We start from the raw sequence: 16389 nt of genomic DNA, 5'->3' as shown, positions 1-16389 counted from the left end.
TTGAATAACCATGGTATGTTAGATTTTCATATGGAATACTATCACAATGAAATTGCAAACATTTTACAGTTAGTTAACAATGGGATGCAAGAAATTGCACCATGAATCAACAGAATTTTTTGGTATTTTCTCACAATCCTATTTACATAAAATGTTGTTTCTTGGGAACACAATTTACCATGGATAAAAGCTCCTTTATTCATATTTCATGTAGTACCCTCTTTGAATGTACAATGTGCAAATGACGTAAAAAACCCTCTCAGGTGAGAGATTATTTATATAGAGACATGGCACAACTTTACAATACTTTCAAAGCCTGAGTGACTTTCATTCCATGTTATCTAAAAATGTGTTTACCCTACATTTCAGGGCATTTTAATTCTTAGTTCCATCCCAAATACACGAACAACAAATCAATAGCAAGTACTGCTATTGCAGTCATTACTTAATGCCAGCCTTTCCCCATTAAAAAGCCATTTTCTGTGATCCAACATAATGCCCTTTAGGCCTCAAGGGTAAACATCTCATACCTTTTCGCTTTTAGACTTTCCCCAAACAGAAATATTTGAATAAGTGATTATCCACAGTGGTATTTGGTCCAGTGCAGAGAATCCCTCTATATTATTTAATGGTCTTTAGAACCCCAGCAGACACTGCAAATATGTCAAATGGTCCCACAGGATATAGAATCAATGTGGAAAGTAGAGATGTTTGGTCAACATAGACACAATGCAAGGGATCTGCTTGTGGGCATTGACAGAAACCTCGAAGTCATGTGCCACCTTGTGGTTGACACGTGTCATGATGTGCATAATGTCCAGCTGTTTTCCGTACCTTTGTAACATCTCACAGAGGGCCTGGATGAACCAGGAGCCCTTGTCGATGTTCCTCCAGGAGTAGTAGCCTATGGAGTTCACAAACCAAATCAGTCAAACACTATAGCAGTGATAACCATTGCTAAAACTTCTAAAGTGGTACATGGTCATTTTTGTACATAGGTGCAGTGCAATTACCATACTTTTATTTTAGTAGGCCTATAGTCTGTGATACACACAAACTGCAAATGGGTGAAAGTTCAGACATATCAGTTGTAAGTACTATGTAACAATGGGTGCCTACATTGTACCATGTAAAGGTAACGTATGTAGTATGCATGAATAAATTACGTATAGTATTAAAAGCTGGAAACCTTCATTGAAACAAAGCGGACACCCTGCCTGAGTTTGTGAAAAGCTGAGGGATGGGCCTGGAGAAACCTAACCACTCAAATTCAAAGCAAGGATATGTATGCAAGGACTGACCATCCATGATATTATAATGACAGTTTTAACCATGTTGAGAGGCTATACAGTGTTGGTTTACATTTAGTTTACAAACATTGGAGTATAACAATGTTGGGTTCTAATGGGGTACGACAGTTAACTTCTAAATGCCTCAAGAATCAACAGGTATATACAGATGAAGTCAGAAGTTAACATAAACTAGGTTTAAATGTGTTTGGCAAAGGTGTTTCACAAATCCGTACATTTAATCCAAGTAAAAATACCTTGTCTGAGGTCAGTTAGGATCACCACTTTATTTTAAGAATGTGACATGTCAGAATAATAGCAGAGAGAATTATTTATTTCTGCTTTTATTTCTTTCATCACATTCCCAGTGGGTCAGAAGTTTACATACACTCAATTAGTATTTGGTAGCATTGCCTTTAAATTGTTTAACTTGGGTCAAACGTTCCGGGTAGCCTCCCACAAGCTTCCCACAATAAGTTGGGTGAATTTTGGCCCATTTCTCCTGACAGAGCTGGTGTAACCGAGTTAGGTTTGTAGGCCTCCTTGCTCACACACGCTTTATCAGTTCTGCCCACAATTGTTCTATAGAATTGAGGTCAGGGCTTTGTGATGGCCACTCCAAGACCTTGACTTAATTGTCCTTAAGCCATTTTGCCACAACTTTGGAAGTATGCTTGGGGTCATTGTCCATTTGGAAGACCCATTTGCGACCAAGCTTTAACTTCCTGACTGATGTCTTGAGATGTTTCTTCAATATATCCACATCATTTTCCATACTCATGGTGCCATCTATTTTGTGAAGTGCACCAGTCCCTCCTGCAGCAAAGCACCCCCACAACATGATGCTGCCACCCCCGTGCTTCACGGATGGGATGGTGTTCTTCGGCTTGCAAGCCTCCCCCTTTTTCCTCCAAACATGACGATGGTCATTATGGCCAAACAGTTCCATTTTTGTTTCATCAGATCAGAGGACATTTCTCCAAAAAGTACAATCTTTGTCCCCATGTGCAGTTGCAAACCGTAGTCTGGCTTTTTTATGGCGGTTTTGGAGCAGTGGCTTCTTCCTTGCTGAGCGGCCTTTCAGGTTATGCCGATATTGGACTCGTTTTACTGTGGATATTGATACTTCTGTACCTGTTTCCTCCAGCATCTACACAAGGTCCTTTGCTGTTGTTCTGGGATTGACTTGCACATTCCGCACCAAAGTATGTTCATCTCTAGGAGACAGAACGCGTCTCCTTCCTGAGCGGTATGACGGATGCGTGGTCCCATGGTGTTTATACTTGCGTACAGATGAACGTGGTACCGTCAGGCGTTTGGAAATTGCTCCAAAGGATGAACCACACTTGAAGGTCTACACATGTTTTTCTAAGGTCTTGGCTGATTTCTCTTGATTTTCCCATGATGTCAAGCAAAGAGGCACTGAATTTGAAGGTAGGCATTGAAATATATCCACAGGTACACCTCCAATTGACTCAAATGATGTCAATTAGCCTATCAGAAGCTTCTAAAGCCATGACATCATTTTCTGGAATTTTCTGAGCTGTTTAAAGGCACAGTCAACTTAGTGTATGCAAACTTCTGACCCACTGGAATTGTGATACAGTGAATTATAAGTGAAATAATCTGTCTGTAAACAATCGTTGGAAAAATTACTTGTGTGTCATGCACAATGTAGATGTCCTAACCGACTAGCCAAAACTATAGTTTGTTAACAAGAAATTTGGGGAGTGGTTGAAAAACGAGTTTTAATGACTCCAACCTAAGTGTATGTAAACACAGACACACATATATTTCATTTAGAATTAAAAAAATTATAATGTAGCAACTAAGGATTCTAGCTTTAAATATGTTAAGTATGTAAGGAGAGGGCGGGGGAAAAAAACAACTATTAATAAACAGGGTTTATTACCTGGGGCTGTAGAGTAAGCATAGAGAAAGTCTGCCTCCACTGGAATCCTCACTGGATAGTCACCAGCAAAGCTGTCCGTCTCTATTCCACCAGCAACACTGTCTGTCTCTATTCCACAGTCCAGATCAGTGCCACGGCACGCCTACTCACCAGGTCCACAGGAAGGATTAGGGGTCAAGGGTCAGGGGAAGAGAGGCTACTCTTAACACTGTATAACTGAATATCAGTCATTCAGAATACACGTTCATCACTTTAGTACACAACATATTTACAAAGTCATGTAGTTACACTGCATCCTCATTCCTCAGTCTTTATAGTTGATTCAACAAACATACCTACAGAATCATTGAGCTGTGGAAGGGGAAATTTAGAGCAGGCAGCTAAAACCTTACAGTACCTGGATGAAGAAGAGTTTGGGCTTTCCCACCAGCGTTTTGCAGCGGTCGCCCCTGAAGAGTCCGGTGAGCTTCTGGAGCTCCACATGTCCATCTGTGCCATAGAACACCCCCTCGCCTCCATGGCTCAGCATCACACACACAAAGGAGGCCGACTGGCTGTGGTCAACTTGAGACACTGAAAAATGTCATACACCCACATGTAGTTTAAACTTAAAGTCTATCAACATTTTTTATTCAGAGAGACTTCCTAAAGTTTATCAAAGTTAGCCAGATGTCACATCACTACTACCATGATTATTGCAATTTATTTGTAGACGATCAGAAGAACTTCTCAAAAGCTTCCGGAACGGAAGAAAAATCTAACACACTCACATCCAGACTGGTGAACTTACCAGTGTAAAGCAGCTGTCGGATCTGCTGCACCGTCTGGTCATTGGCAACTTTCACGTTGTACCCCAAACGTTCAAACACTTTCCTTGCATAGCCAGCGTCCACATCGGTTCCCTCGCGAGAACTCATTCCTTTAAAAGGGAAATTACCAATTAAGTGCAGATAACATCTGAAATATCATCATAACCTGAACAGGGGAAAAAAATAAAACTTCTATAATACACACTTAGGCCTACCTGTTCTCCTGTCAAAGTTCTTGTTGTTGATGATGACACATTGTCCAAGGCTGGGATAGTTCATTTTATATGTGAACATGTCAGCTGGAGGCCTAGCATCTACTTTATGATGCTCAATAGTAAACCTTGGCACTGAGGGGTTCCCTGGCCTGGAACAAAGACCAAGAAGTTCCTTTTAACATTTAAAAGTGCAATTTTCATTGTCCATGTTAATCTGGTTCCACAGGTAGCCCATGTTGAAAATCCATGTTGTTTGGCTAATAGAGCCAGGGGGTTGAAACCTCTAACATGACTGAACATTAGCCAGAATGGTTTCGACTTGAGGTTCACTGAAATCTCTTTAAAGTTGAAATGATACTAGGCCAATATATTGCACCACGGTGACGAATGAGGGATATGGCTTGAAAACGTACCTTAATGCAGGGATGGACAGTGTCGCTGTACTCCTAATTATTCCATTATCTTAGTCGCAAAGATTGAAATATTGCCAGTTTTTTTATTTGAATAAAGCACCACATTGGATTCAATTCAAATGCAACACCTAGCATTGGGGTAAGTAACTGGATTTTGCAGCTTTAGAATGAGATAACCTAACCTGCTGTCAAAAAGGGCAGTTTTATGAAAAAAAATTGCAGTATTTCAATCTTCTAAATATCCCATTATGCCAGCTGCGTAATCGAGGAGTACAGCGACACCTTCATACCTGGATTGAGGTACATTTTCAAACCAAATGGCACCGCATCATTTATACTAAAAGGAGAATGTAGTGAACCTCAAGTCGAAACCATACCGACTAGACTGTACAGATGACATGCTTAAATGCATGCATCAACCAACGGTTATATGCCATGTCATCGACTGTGGCGTCGGGCACCAGATTGCTATAACATATGTGTTTAGCTGATACATAAAATACCTATCCTGGCGTTGTAAGATCTGGCATGCGTCAGCAACGTCTAATCAGAGGAATACGACCAGAATGTTTTTGGTTTATGATCAGACGTCACGCTGCATGCTCATGGAGCTGAGATAATCATTTGTCCAACACGATTCATGGGCAAATTATAGCATTAAAATATACTGTGTCGGTATGTGAGAGCTGATATAACTATGTAAAAAGAGGCTCACTGGCCCAACTCATCTCAATGGGGTTTATAAATGGTCCAACTCATACCGTCCCAATGGGGTTATAAATGGCCCAGCTCATACCGTCCCAATGGGGTTATAAATGGCCCAGCTCATACCGTCCCAATGGGGTTATAAATGGTCCAACTCATACCGTCCCAATGGGGTTATAAATGGCCCAGCTCATACCGTCCCAATGGGGTTATAAATGGTCCAACTCATACCGTCCCAATGGGGTTATAAATGGCCCAGCTCATACCGTCCCAATGGGGTTATAAATGGTCCAACTCATACCGTCCCAATGGGGTTATAAATGGTCCAACTCATACCGTCCCAATGGGGTTATAAATGGCCCAGCTCATACCGTCCCAATGGGGTTATAAATGGTCCAACTCATACCGTCCCAATGGGGTTATAAATGGCCCAGCTCATACCGTCCCAATGGGGTTATAAATGGCCCAGCTCATACCGTCCCAATGGGGTTATAAATGGCCCAGCTCATACCGTCCCAATGGGGTTATAAATGGCCCAGCTCATACCGTCCCAATGGGGTTATAAATTAAAAATCATAGAGTAGGCCTACATTCAATATGCCTACATCTCATTTTGTCGCTTGCTATTCTATATTCTTTGTGAAGCTGATAGGGTTGACAGGAGAAATGCAGTGCCTTACCCTTGTGCAGCTATGCATTTGGCATCCACCAAATCAGACATGGTGCCAATCTCAGTTGTACAATCACCCTTTACAACGCCTAGCGTTATAGTTGTACTGAAAGTGAAAAATAAAAGTAGTTTATTACACACACACCGGTGGTTGCTTCCAAAGTTTAATCCACACAGGAGCCAAGCTTGGTTCTATAGTTAGCTAGCTAGTTTGATTGATAAATGGAAATACATACCTTATCAATGTTAAGGGTAAAACAAACTTACTTGCGTTAGACCGTTGAAATACACAGGTGACAGCGTAAACGCCAAGATTTCCCAATTTCACTGCGACTTGTTCATGAGATTGAGAAGTGTTCAATTAAAAAAACTAGTTTCCGCGTCATTTGGCAAACGCAGCCAATCAAACGCCGTAGTTTAGTATGTGGGCAGGTTTCCCCACTTGTTACCACAACCCCAAAGTCAACATTGGCAATATCGTAACAATTCATGAAAACAACAATGTGCTTTTTGGTCTTAATTTAAGGTTGGGCGTAAGACTAGTAGTGTGGTTAAGGTTGAAATCAGATGTTTAGAAGATAAATTGTAGAAATAGGCGGGGTTTATGACTTTGTGTCTGTGGTAACTAGTGACGACCCGTGTGGGCGGGCCTAAAGTACACACCTTGACTAAGGACGGGATTTCCAAAGAAGCCTACAGAGAAACTTCCAGTGATTTTATTTTTTATGAACTGGTTTAATAATCATATCCTGCTGGTGAGTCAACTTTTTAATGCAGAAGGATTGTTACGCAATTATCTCGTAACAATATCCCTGTTACACCAAGTCCTAGATACTATTCCATCTTGAACTCTCATGTTGTTTAGAGGTGTAACCAGACCTCACCTTCTTGAGCTACCCTCTCTTAATCCAGTTTACTTTTCAATAGAAAAAAAATGCATTTATCCTTGCTCCCTCAGAACAACAGACATATATATGTGCTTTATTTCTATTCCTTACCTCACCATTTACTGGAATAAGTTTGTCAATAATATCGGTTGGAAAAAAGTCTGGTTATTACCACACAAATAAATACCTGATCAGTATTTCCCAGCGAATCATTACCTGAAGAAACTCAAAAGAATACATTAACTGTACTTTTTGTGTTGAACATCCAGAAGCAGTTTTGCTTTTATTTTGGCATTGTCTACATGTAAAGAAATTATGGAAAGATATTTATAGTTTTATCATTGTTAATATTCTTTATGACTTTTGTTTATTATGGGAGAATGTGCTGCTCGGTTTCCTTAGAAACCAAATTTCAGATTCATAAATGTAAATTCACTAATAAATAAACACTCTTCCATGTTTTCTATTAGGAATTGTAGCAATACATTAAGAACATTCTACATTCTCCCAAAAAGAAAGCTGTTAAAACAATCAATACATGTATCTTTTAAGGTCATTGTATAATCTGTAATTTGTTGTACCCCCTAGCATATGTTATCATTGTCTGTTTGTATACTTATTGTATGTATACTGGTGTTTCTGCAATAAAATAAAAAATATATACTTTCCTGTAAAAGCTATTCTCCAAATTGAAACCGGAGTTATGCGCGTGAAAATGGAACGTAATTCCCTTATTTTATGGTGTTCTTTGTAACATTGAATTTAAGCACGATCATAGCATGTTATTCGCCCCCTATTCGTTTGAGGTGGTCGAATAAATGATGTGGCAGAGGGGTCTACAGATAAATCAAGATCAGAATATGGCGTAATTCCCTAATAATTAAAAAACCTTTAAGCGAGAGGAAACATTAATGTCTTGCGAACCTACCGGTTCCAAGTGGAAAAAGCGTCTTCTCACTTTTTTCCACCTTCCAATATGACAACTTGCAGGATGAATCAAAACACTTTTAATGATTCATACTTTTCCTAACCCTAAAATGTGCCTAAATAATCTACAAGATCAGAGTTTTTTTTTTTTTTTGAAAATACCAGTTGCTGCTGAAACAGACAAAAATACATAGATGGCTTTCTTTCATTGATCCCTATATTCTGAACCCCTTCTCGCGATGTATTTTATTGAGTCTGTCTACACAATTATAAATAAAAAAGGTGCACCGTATTTAAAGGGATGATTTAAAATACATTAACTGAAACCCCCATTGAATGAAAACTCCGTTGGCCAGCAAGTGAGCAGGTTTGACCAGGTTGCCACACCTGCAGAACACATTACATGACTAAATAAGGTTGATACCAAATACTGAGAACTGGGTAGGAAAGGCATACATTTATGAATAGGGATTGGCCACCATGTGATTTCTCAGAAATACATGTACAGTGAACTCAAAGAATTGGGACAGTGACACATTTTTTGTTATTTTGGCTCTATACTCCAGCACTTTGGATTTCAAATGATACAGTGCAGACTGAGATTTAATTTGAGGGCATTTTCATCCATATCGGGTGAACCGTTTAGAAATTACAGCACTTTCTGTGCCCCCCTCCCCATTTTAGGGGACCAAAAGTGTTGGGACAAATTCACCTGTGTATTAAAGTAGAAAAGTTACGTATTTGGTCCCATATTCATAGCACGCAATGACTTCAAGCTTGTGACTACAAATCTGAGTGAGAAAGTTAGACGCACAAGTATCGTACCCCCCAAAAAATGCTAACCTCCCGTTATTGTAATGGTAAGAGGTTTTGGGGGTATGATGTTTGTGCGTCTTACTTTCTCAGTCATTATTTACAATTCATTCAGGATTATCTGTAATGTTAAGGAACATTCTATTCCGATTTACAATAGTGACACAATACATTATTTACCATTAATTTCTATTGGGCACAAAATAATCTGAAACATAAACAAACAGCAAACGCTTCCAACACGTCTTGAGTCACAAGCTTAATTTAATAATTGTCTGCTAAGAATATGGGACCAAATACTTCCCTTTTTACTACTTTAATAAACAAGTGAATTTGTCCCAACACTTTTGGTCCCCTGAAATAGAGGGACTACGTACAAAAAGTGCTAGAATTTCTGAACGGTTCACCTGATATGGATGAAAATATCCTCAAACAGTACAAAGCACCCGCAAAAAAATGTCACTGTCCCAATACTTTGAGCTCACTGTATAAGCATTAATGTAAGTTAAAATGGCAGTTTTTCCACCAGACAACATAACCCTCCAGCAAGGTGCTGATCAACAAATAACTTCCAGAAAAGGTACTCATTACTGAAACATTTATTTTGAAACGCATACCTTACTTGAGATTTAATATACAAATCTCAAAAGGACCTTTGATCAACACTTTAAAAGAGTGTAGCATAATTCTCAACTTGGAGCTCACTTGTTGTGAGCCACTCTGTCCAGAGCGTGTTGCAGCCTCTCGTTGACAGTCTTCAGCTGATCTTCAGTCCCCAACACATCACGGGCCTCCAGGAGAAGAGCTGGTAGACTGGAGGGGCCATACTGTGGAATGGAAACGGATGTCAACAGAACAGTGCTTTAACTCACTTTAAGCTACTATAATAGATTATTATCACTGCCTCTTCTGTTCATAGTTTATAGCTCAATTCCTGTGTATTTTATTCCTCTAGTGTTGCTATTCTTTTTTTCTTTTTTTAACTGCATTGTTGGGAAGGGCTTGTTAGCAAGCATTTCATAGTAAAGACAACACCAGCCGTATTCGGCGCATGTGACAAATAACATTTTATTTGATTCATGCCCTCTGAAGACACATCCATAAGTCTTTGGCCATAACTAAGAAACATTGTAAGTGACTGGATGTCAGCATTAGGTTAAATCCTAAACTGTAACTAGATGAACAAGAACAGAAGGCTTGTTGTTGACGTCCTCACCTCCTCCACCTGGTTAGGGTGGGCTTTTCTATGGTCCAGGTAGCTCTTGTGCAGGTGACCCAGATCTTTCAAGAAAGTGGTTCCCTTCCGTATGTCTGTTAGCCTCTGCTCAAGTCGAGACTGGTCCTTCTGCAGGGCCCTCAATTGGGCCTCACTCCTGGCAGAGAACAAGGGGATGTTTCACATTCTCTATTCTGTTTTGTGATGTAGTGTTGTTGGGTTTGAGAAACATGCCATATAATATAGAAATAAAACACATCACAGTAATCGTTGCGTTACTTCAGCAGTTAACCTTGCTTTAGCCCCATTGGCAAGAAAAAAAACCTCATACCTTATAAGTTCATTTTTGGCCTCGAGCAGCCTGGCTCTCTTACGGTTAATGGCAGCATTCATCTGAGAAAACAACAATAGGCTGATATCATTAAATTATTATGATGGACACAGTGAATATCCTAGTCGTCCTAGAAGAACTACAGAACATGAGACGAGTGTATAACCACAGACACTCATGCCCACAGGCTTCCTGAGATCTAGTGTTTGTAGTGTTCATATCTAAAGAAAAGCTTACCTTTGCGTTGTCCCTTTTCAGGAATTTTAGCTCCTTTGAAGCAGTTATCTAAGGAAATAAAAAATTAAGAAAATGTGTTTATGTAAAACGTTAATATTTTCAACATACACAAGATAAGTTGTATACTTGAAAGGTTTTTGTTTTCTATAGTCTTTCACTGCCGTATGAACGTAATAATAAATAAATATATATAAGCAGAAACAGTTTGTGGTATATTGAAAACCGAAACATAAAATGTGCTATATACATAAACATCTGCCACAATAATCATATTACTTGTATTTTTTTAAACAAGCATCTTATAAACTGTACAAGCATATATATACATACACATACATACACTTGAAGTCGGAAGTTTACATACAGCAAAGCCAAATATTTTTAAACTCAGTTTTTCACAATTCCTGACATTTAATCCAAGTAAAAATACCTTGTCTGAGGTCAGTTAGGATCACCACTTTATTTTAAGAATGTGAAATGTCAGAATAATAGCAGAGAGAATTATTTATTTCAGCTTTTATATCTTTCATCACATTCCCAGTGAGTCAGAAGTTGACATACACTCAATTAGTATTTGGTAGCATTGCCTTTAAATTGTTTAGCTTGGGTCAAACGTTCCGGGTAGCCTTCCACAAGCTTCCCACAATAAGTTGGGTGAATTTTGGCCCATTCCTCCTGACAGGTCTGGTGTAACTGAGTCAGGTTTGTAGGCCTCCTTGCTCACACACGCTTTATCAGTTCTGCCCACAAATTCTCTGTAGGATTGAGGTCAGGGCTTTGTGATGGCCACTCCAATACCTTGATTTCATTGTCCTTAAGCCATTTTGCCACAACTTTGGAAGTATGCTTGAGGTCATTGTTCATTTGGAAGACCCATTTGCGACAAAGCTTCAACTTTCTCACTGATGTCTTGAGATGTTGCTTCAATATATATCCACATAATTTTCCTACCTCATGATGCCATCTATTTTGTGAAGTGCACCAGTCCCTCCTGCAGCAAAGCACACTTACATTTTAGTCATTTAGCAGACGCTCTTATCCAGAGCGACTTACAGTAGCGAATGCATACATTTCATACATTTTGTTTTTGTACTGGTCCCCCGTGGGAATCGAACCCACAACCCTGGCATTGCACACACCATGCTGGCGTTGCAAACACCATGCTCTACCATCTGAGCCACAGGGAAGCACCCCCACAACATGATGCTGCCACCCCCATGCTTTACAGTTGGGATGGTTTTCTTCGGCTTGCAAGCCTCCCCCTTTTTTCTCCAAACATAACGATGGTCATTATGGCCAAACAGTTCTATTTTTGTCTCATCAGATCAGAGGACATTTCTCCAAAAAGTACAACCTTTGCCCCCATGTGCAGTTGCAAAACGTAGTCTGGCTTTTTCTATGGCGGTTTTAGAGCAGTGGTTCCTTCCTTGCTGAGCGTCCTTTCAGGTTATGTCGATATAGGACTCGTTTTACTGTGGATATAGATACTTTTGTACCCATTTCCTCCAGCATCTTCACAAGGTTCTTTGCTGTTGTTCTGGGATTGATTTGCACTTTTCACCCCAAAGTACGTTAATCTCTAGGAGACAGAATGCGTCTCCTTCCTGAGCGGTATGACGGATGCGTGGTCCCATGGTGTTTATACTTGCGTGCTACTGTTTGTACAGATGAACGTGGCACCTTCTGGAGTTTGGAAATTGCTCCCAAGGATGAACCAGACTTGTGAAGGCCCACAATTGTTTTCTGAGGTCTTGGCTGATTTCTTTTGATTTTCCCATGATGTCAAGCAAAGAGGCACTGAGTTTGAAGGTAGGCATTGAAATACATCCACAGGTACACCTTCAATTGACTCAAATGATGTCAATTAGCCTATCATCAGAAGCTTCTAAAGCCATGGCATAATTTTCTGGAATTTTCCAAGCTGTTTAAAGGCACAGTCAACTTAGTGTATGTAAACTTCTGACCCACTGGAATTGTGATACAGTAATTGTTAACTGAAATAATCTGTCAAAACAATTGTTGGAAAAATTACTTGCGTCATGTGAAAAGTAGATGTCCTAACCGACTTGCCAAAACTATAGTTTGTTAACAAGGAATTTGTGGAGTGGTTGAAAAACGAGTTTTAATGACTCCAACCTAAGTGTATGTAAACTTCCGACTTCAACTTTATATATTAGTACCTGTCAAAAGCTTGGACACACCTACTCATTCTTTTCTACTCATGCTCTTTCTTGACTCTGCTGTCCAACTATCTCAATTGGGTTGAGGTCGGGTGATTGTGGAGGCCAGGTCATCTGATGCAGCACTCCATCACTCTCCTTGGTCAAATAGCCCTTACACAGCCTGGAGGTGTGTTGATTCCTTGTCCTGTTGAAAAGCAAATAAGCGCCAACCAGATGTGATGGCGTATCGCTGCAGAATGCTATGGTAGCCATGCTGGTTAAGTGTGCCTTGAATTCTGAATAAATCAGTGTCACCAGCAAAGCACCCCCACACCATCACACCTCCACGATTCACGGTGGGAACCACATGTGGAAATCATCCATTCACCTACTCTGCGTCTCACAAAGACACGGCGGTTATAACCAGAAATCTCAAATTTGGACTCATCAGACCAAAGTAGATTGCCACCGGTCTAATGTCCATTGCTTGTGTTTCTTGGCCCAAACAAGTCTCTCTTATTGGTGTCCTTTAGTAGTTGTTTCTTTACAGCAATTTCACCATGAAGGCCTGATTCACACAGTCTCCTCTCAACAGTTGATGTTGAGATGTGTCTGTTACTTGAACTCTGAAGCATTTATTTGGGCTGCAATTTCTGAGGCTGGCAACTCTAATGAACTTATCCTCTGCAGCAGAGGTAACTCTGGGTCTTCCTTTCCTGTGGCGGTCCTCATGAGAGCCAGTTTCATCATAGCGCTTGATGGTTATTGCGACTGCACAAAGTTCTTGAAATTTTCCAGATTGACTGACCTTCATGTCTTAAAGTAATGATGGACTGTTGTTTCTCTTTGCTTATTTGAGCTGTGCTTGCCATAATATGGACTTGGTCTTTTACCAAATAGGGCCATCTTCAGTATACCACCCCTACCCTGTCACAACACAACTGATTGGCTCAAACCATTAAGGAAATCAATTCCACAAATTAACTTAACAAGGCACACATTAATTGAAATGCATTCCAGGTGACTACTTCATGAAGCTGGTTGAGAGAATGCCAAGAGTGTGCAAAGCTGTCAAGGCAAAGGGTGGCTACTTTGAAGAATCTCAAACATAAAATATATTTTGATTTGTGTAACACTTTTTTGGTTATTACATGATTACATGTTTTATTTCATAGCATTGATGTCTTCACTATTATTATATAATGTAGAAGAGTAAAAATAAAGAAAAACCCTGGAATGAGTAGGTGTGTCCAAACTTTTGACTGGTACTGTATATATACACACAATTTTATTTTGCTACAGCAAATAAAGTGTCTTATAAGCCCATGTGGCCTGGGCATCCTGAAGATGCACAACACTATAATAATCAAATAAATATGTTTTTTTTTTTCCAATATTGGTTTTGCAAAGTATGACAACTGGTCACCCAAAATGAGTTACCTTCTCTGTGAGTTGATCTTCAAAAGAGCTTGAGAGAGCATCTATAGCCTCCAATACTGCAACAGAATCCACTGCATCCCTGAATAAAAACAGGGAGAACATTTTTTACTTGAGATAATGATTACTTTAAAGATGTGTCTATCCATGCTAAACTGATGGGAACTCACGTATACTCTGACACGAATTCCAAAAATGAGTCCAACACCACATCAAGATCAGTGGGATTTTTTACATTCCTTCGTTTCTGCTCGTCTCTTTTGGAAGGACCAGCACTTCCTGGAAAAACAACACATGGATTAATTTCTGTGGTGTATATTTTACACAAATTAATTAAGTCATGCAGTGTGGTAATTCACTCTGGTGGTTTTGAGAGAGACTCATATATATATATATATATGTCTGTCTGGGAGGATGTGGTGCTGAATAGAGATCTAGCTGTTACCTGAAGAGGACTTCCCCCTCGTACCCTGCGAACTCCCCCTCAGACCCTGCGAACCCATCTCAACTGAGGACTTCCTTTGCTTTCGCACATCGACTGGTTTGGCCTTCTTCTGACTTGGATTCTGTGGGTGAGAGAACTGGTTGAGTTTCCCCTTTTCCTTTGTAATCTGAAGGGTTGATGTGGTCAGGAAAAAGGCAACATATCCAAACAAAAAGTCACAGATGACAAGGAAGGATTATATGTCAAAAAATGTAAGGAAAAGGTGCCAAACATCTCACATTTAGTCACTCATTGGGAAGAGCAGTGGCTGTTCTTACCCAACTAATGTCCTCATCCGTCAGATTCTCTGAAGACAGGGATGTTCTACGTTTCTTATGAATAGGTTGAGGACTGGAGCCCGGAGCAGACACTTCAATTTCCTCCTCCTCGCCCGATGACCTCTGTTAGTAAGCAGTGATTAGAGGACATTAAGCTCATCATAGGCAACATAATGTAACACTGCTCTTAGCAACAGTGCCCTGTCTTATGTTACTGAGAGAGGGGATAATGTCATACCGAGTCATCCACTTCTGTGTCCTGTTCCTTTCTGACTGGTGCCTTTTTCTGTGATGCAGAAGGCCCGCTCTGAGCTTCTGTTAAATCCTCTTCTCCTGTCCCTTCTGCAATTTCTTTTTGGGGCCTGACCATTATAAAAATGGAGGAAAAGGAACAGAATAACTTTACAATTAGAACTTGTGCTCCATCGTTAGTGGATATTTTCTTATTTCCCCTCTCCATCACTTCATAAAGGAATGAGAGCAAAGGGGCTTGTAAGATCCCACATTGTGACAAGCAGGTTTACCTGGCTTTTGGTTTGACATTTTTCTGTTGAGATCCCTTTGGTTGGACCACTTTGCTAGCTCTCCGTTTGGTCTGACCTCTCCCAGACAGTGTGGGTCTTTTTGGGGTCGCACTATTAACCTTTTTGGATGGGCCCCATCTTCTCTTAGCTGCCCCCTCCTTCACCACTTCCTCTTTGTTTTGATCCAAGTTTGGGCTGAAATCTTCCTCAAGGGCAGTACTGTGCAGAGGGTTACCTGGGTGGTCAAATATAGTGATTTGTTGTAAAACATCTTGCCATTAATGATTTTTCATACCCATAAAAAACGATTTAGGTTTGTTTTCAACTCACCATAAGTATCGCACTCATCAAAGAAACTGGCTTTCTCAATGGTAGAAACATTTGGGGAAATATGACTGTCCGTTGCTTTAGATTTCTGTGTATCTTTTGATGGACCCTTCTGAGGTGAAAACATAGAAGATAGCTAGCTAACGTTACAGTACCCAATGTTGCCCCTTTTCAATCCCTTGTAGCGAGCTAACGTTAGTTACCTAGGTATGTCTTTGACATTTAACATACAACTTAGTGAGACATTTGCAAATGGGTACTGTAACAAACCTCAACAAGCTCGTGTTGCACAAGTTTGAGCATCTTCGCCATTTGGCTCTTCTTACTGTGTGGAGGAGAGCAGACATGTGAAACATGTGAACTTGATATCGTTAACGTCATTGCTTTTTTTTGTAGCTTGATTACTATTTGTTACCTCATGATGATTGATCGTTCCAAGATGAAAATGTAAGCTATTAGCTAGTTGTATACATACAATTTGCAAAATAACACTCAAAACATAGTAAATGGCTATGCAAGAGTAGCAAACGACGAGTTTGCACGCCAGCTGCTTGTGATGTTTTTTTAGCGGATCAGCTGAATTTCTTTCCCGCAAAAAAATGTATTCGAACATTCTCGCGAGACTAGTCAGACAACTCCATACTCATATGACCTTGATGGGATGGTGCCCTCTGCTGGATCGGATGACTGGATCCATCACACAACACACTCATGTACGGATGGTGCCCTCTGCTGGGTCGGATGACTGGATCC

General features: G+C 40.1%; 2 protein-coding genes across 3 annotated transcripts; both read right to left on the bottom strand.

The window, feature by feature from the left end:
* Nucleotides 1–173: 173 nt before the first annotated feature.
* On the bottom strand, nucleotides 174–6567 carry casp3b (caspase 3, apoptosis-related cysteine peptidase b). Its single transcript, XM_014212786.2, has 7 exons — nucleotides 6281–6567; nucleotides 6024–6119; nucleotides 4226–4374; nucleotides 3992–4120; nucleotides 3599–3774; nucleotides 3202–3343; nucleotides 174–904 (listed from the first exon to the last, which is right to left on the bottom strand). The coding sequence occupies exons 2-7, from the start codon at nucleotides 6062–6064 to the stop codon at nucleotides 690–692; spliced, it is 852 nt and encodes a 283-aa protein (XP_014068261.1). The 5' UTR covers nucleotides 6065–6119; nucleotides 6281–6567; the 3' UTR covers nucleotides 174–689.
* A 2656-nt stretch (nucleotides 6568–9223) lies between these two features.
* Nucleotides 9224–16242, bottom strand: cenpu (centromere protein U). 2 transcript variants are annotated; one of them, XM_014212784.2, is made up of 13 exons: nucleotides 16052–16242; nucleotides 15907–15961; nucleotides 15640–15748; nucleotides 15310–15544; nucleotides 15024–15147; nucleotides 14786–14908; nucleotides 14469–14589; nucleotides 14194–14302; nucleotides 14027–14105; nucleotides 10425–10472; nucleotides 10188–10249; nucleotides 9857–10013; nucleotides 9224–9467 (listed from the first exon to the last, which is right to left on the bottom strand). In XM_014212784.2, exons 1-13 carry the CDS (start codon nucleotides 16054–16056, stop codon nucleotides 9342–9344), a joined length of 1353 nt encoding a protein of 450 aa, XP_014068259.1. In that variant the 5' UTR covers nucleotides 16057–16242; the 3' UTR covers nucleotides 9224–9341. The 2 variants fall into 2 exon arrangements, with proteins under 2 accessions (XP_014068259.1, XP_014068260.1); XM_014212785.2 differs by having other exon boundaries at nucleotides 15640–15745; nucleotides 16052–16241.
* Nucleotides 16243–16389: the final 147 nt, after the last annotated feature.

The sequence above is a fragment of the Salmo salar genome, chromosome ssa09, assembly GCF_905237065.1.
Source record: "Salmo salar chromosome ssa09, Ssal_v3.1, whole genome shotgun sequence".
NCBI classification, from domain to species: domain Eukaryota; kingdom Metazoa; phylum Chordata; class Actinopteri; order Salmoniformes; family Salmonidae; genus Salmo; species Salmo salar.
The sequence above is the reverse complement of the archived record's forward strand: the minus strand, read 5'-3'. Positions and strand labels throughout refer to the sequence as shown.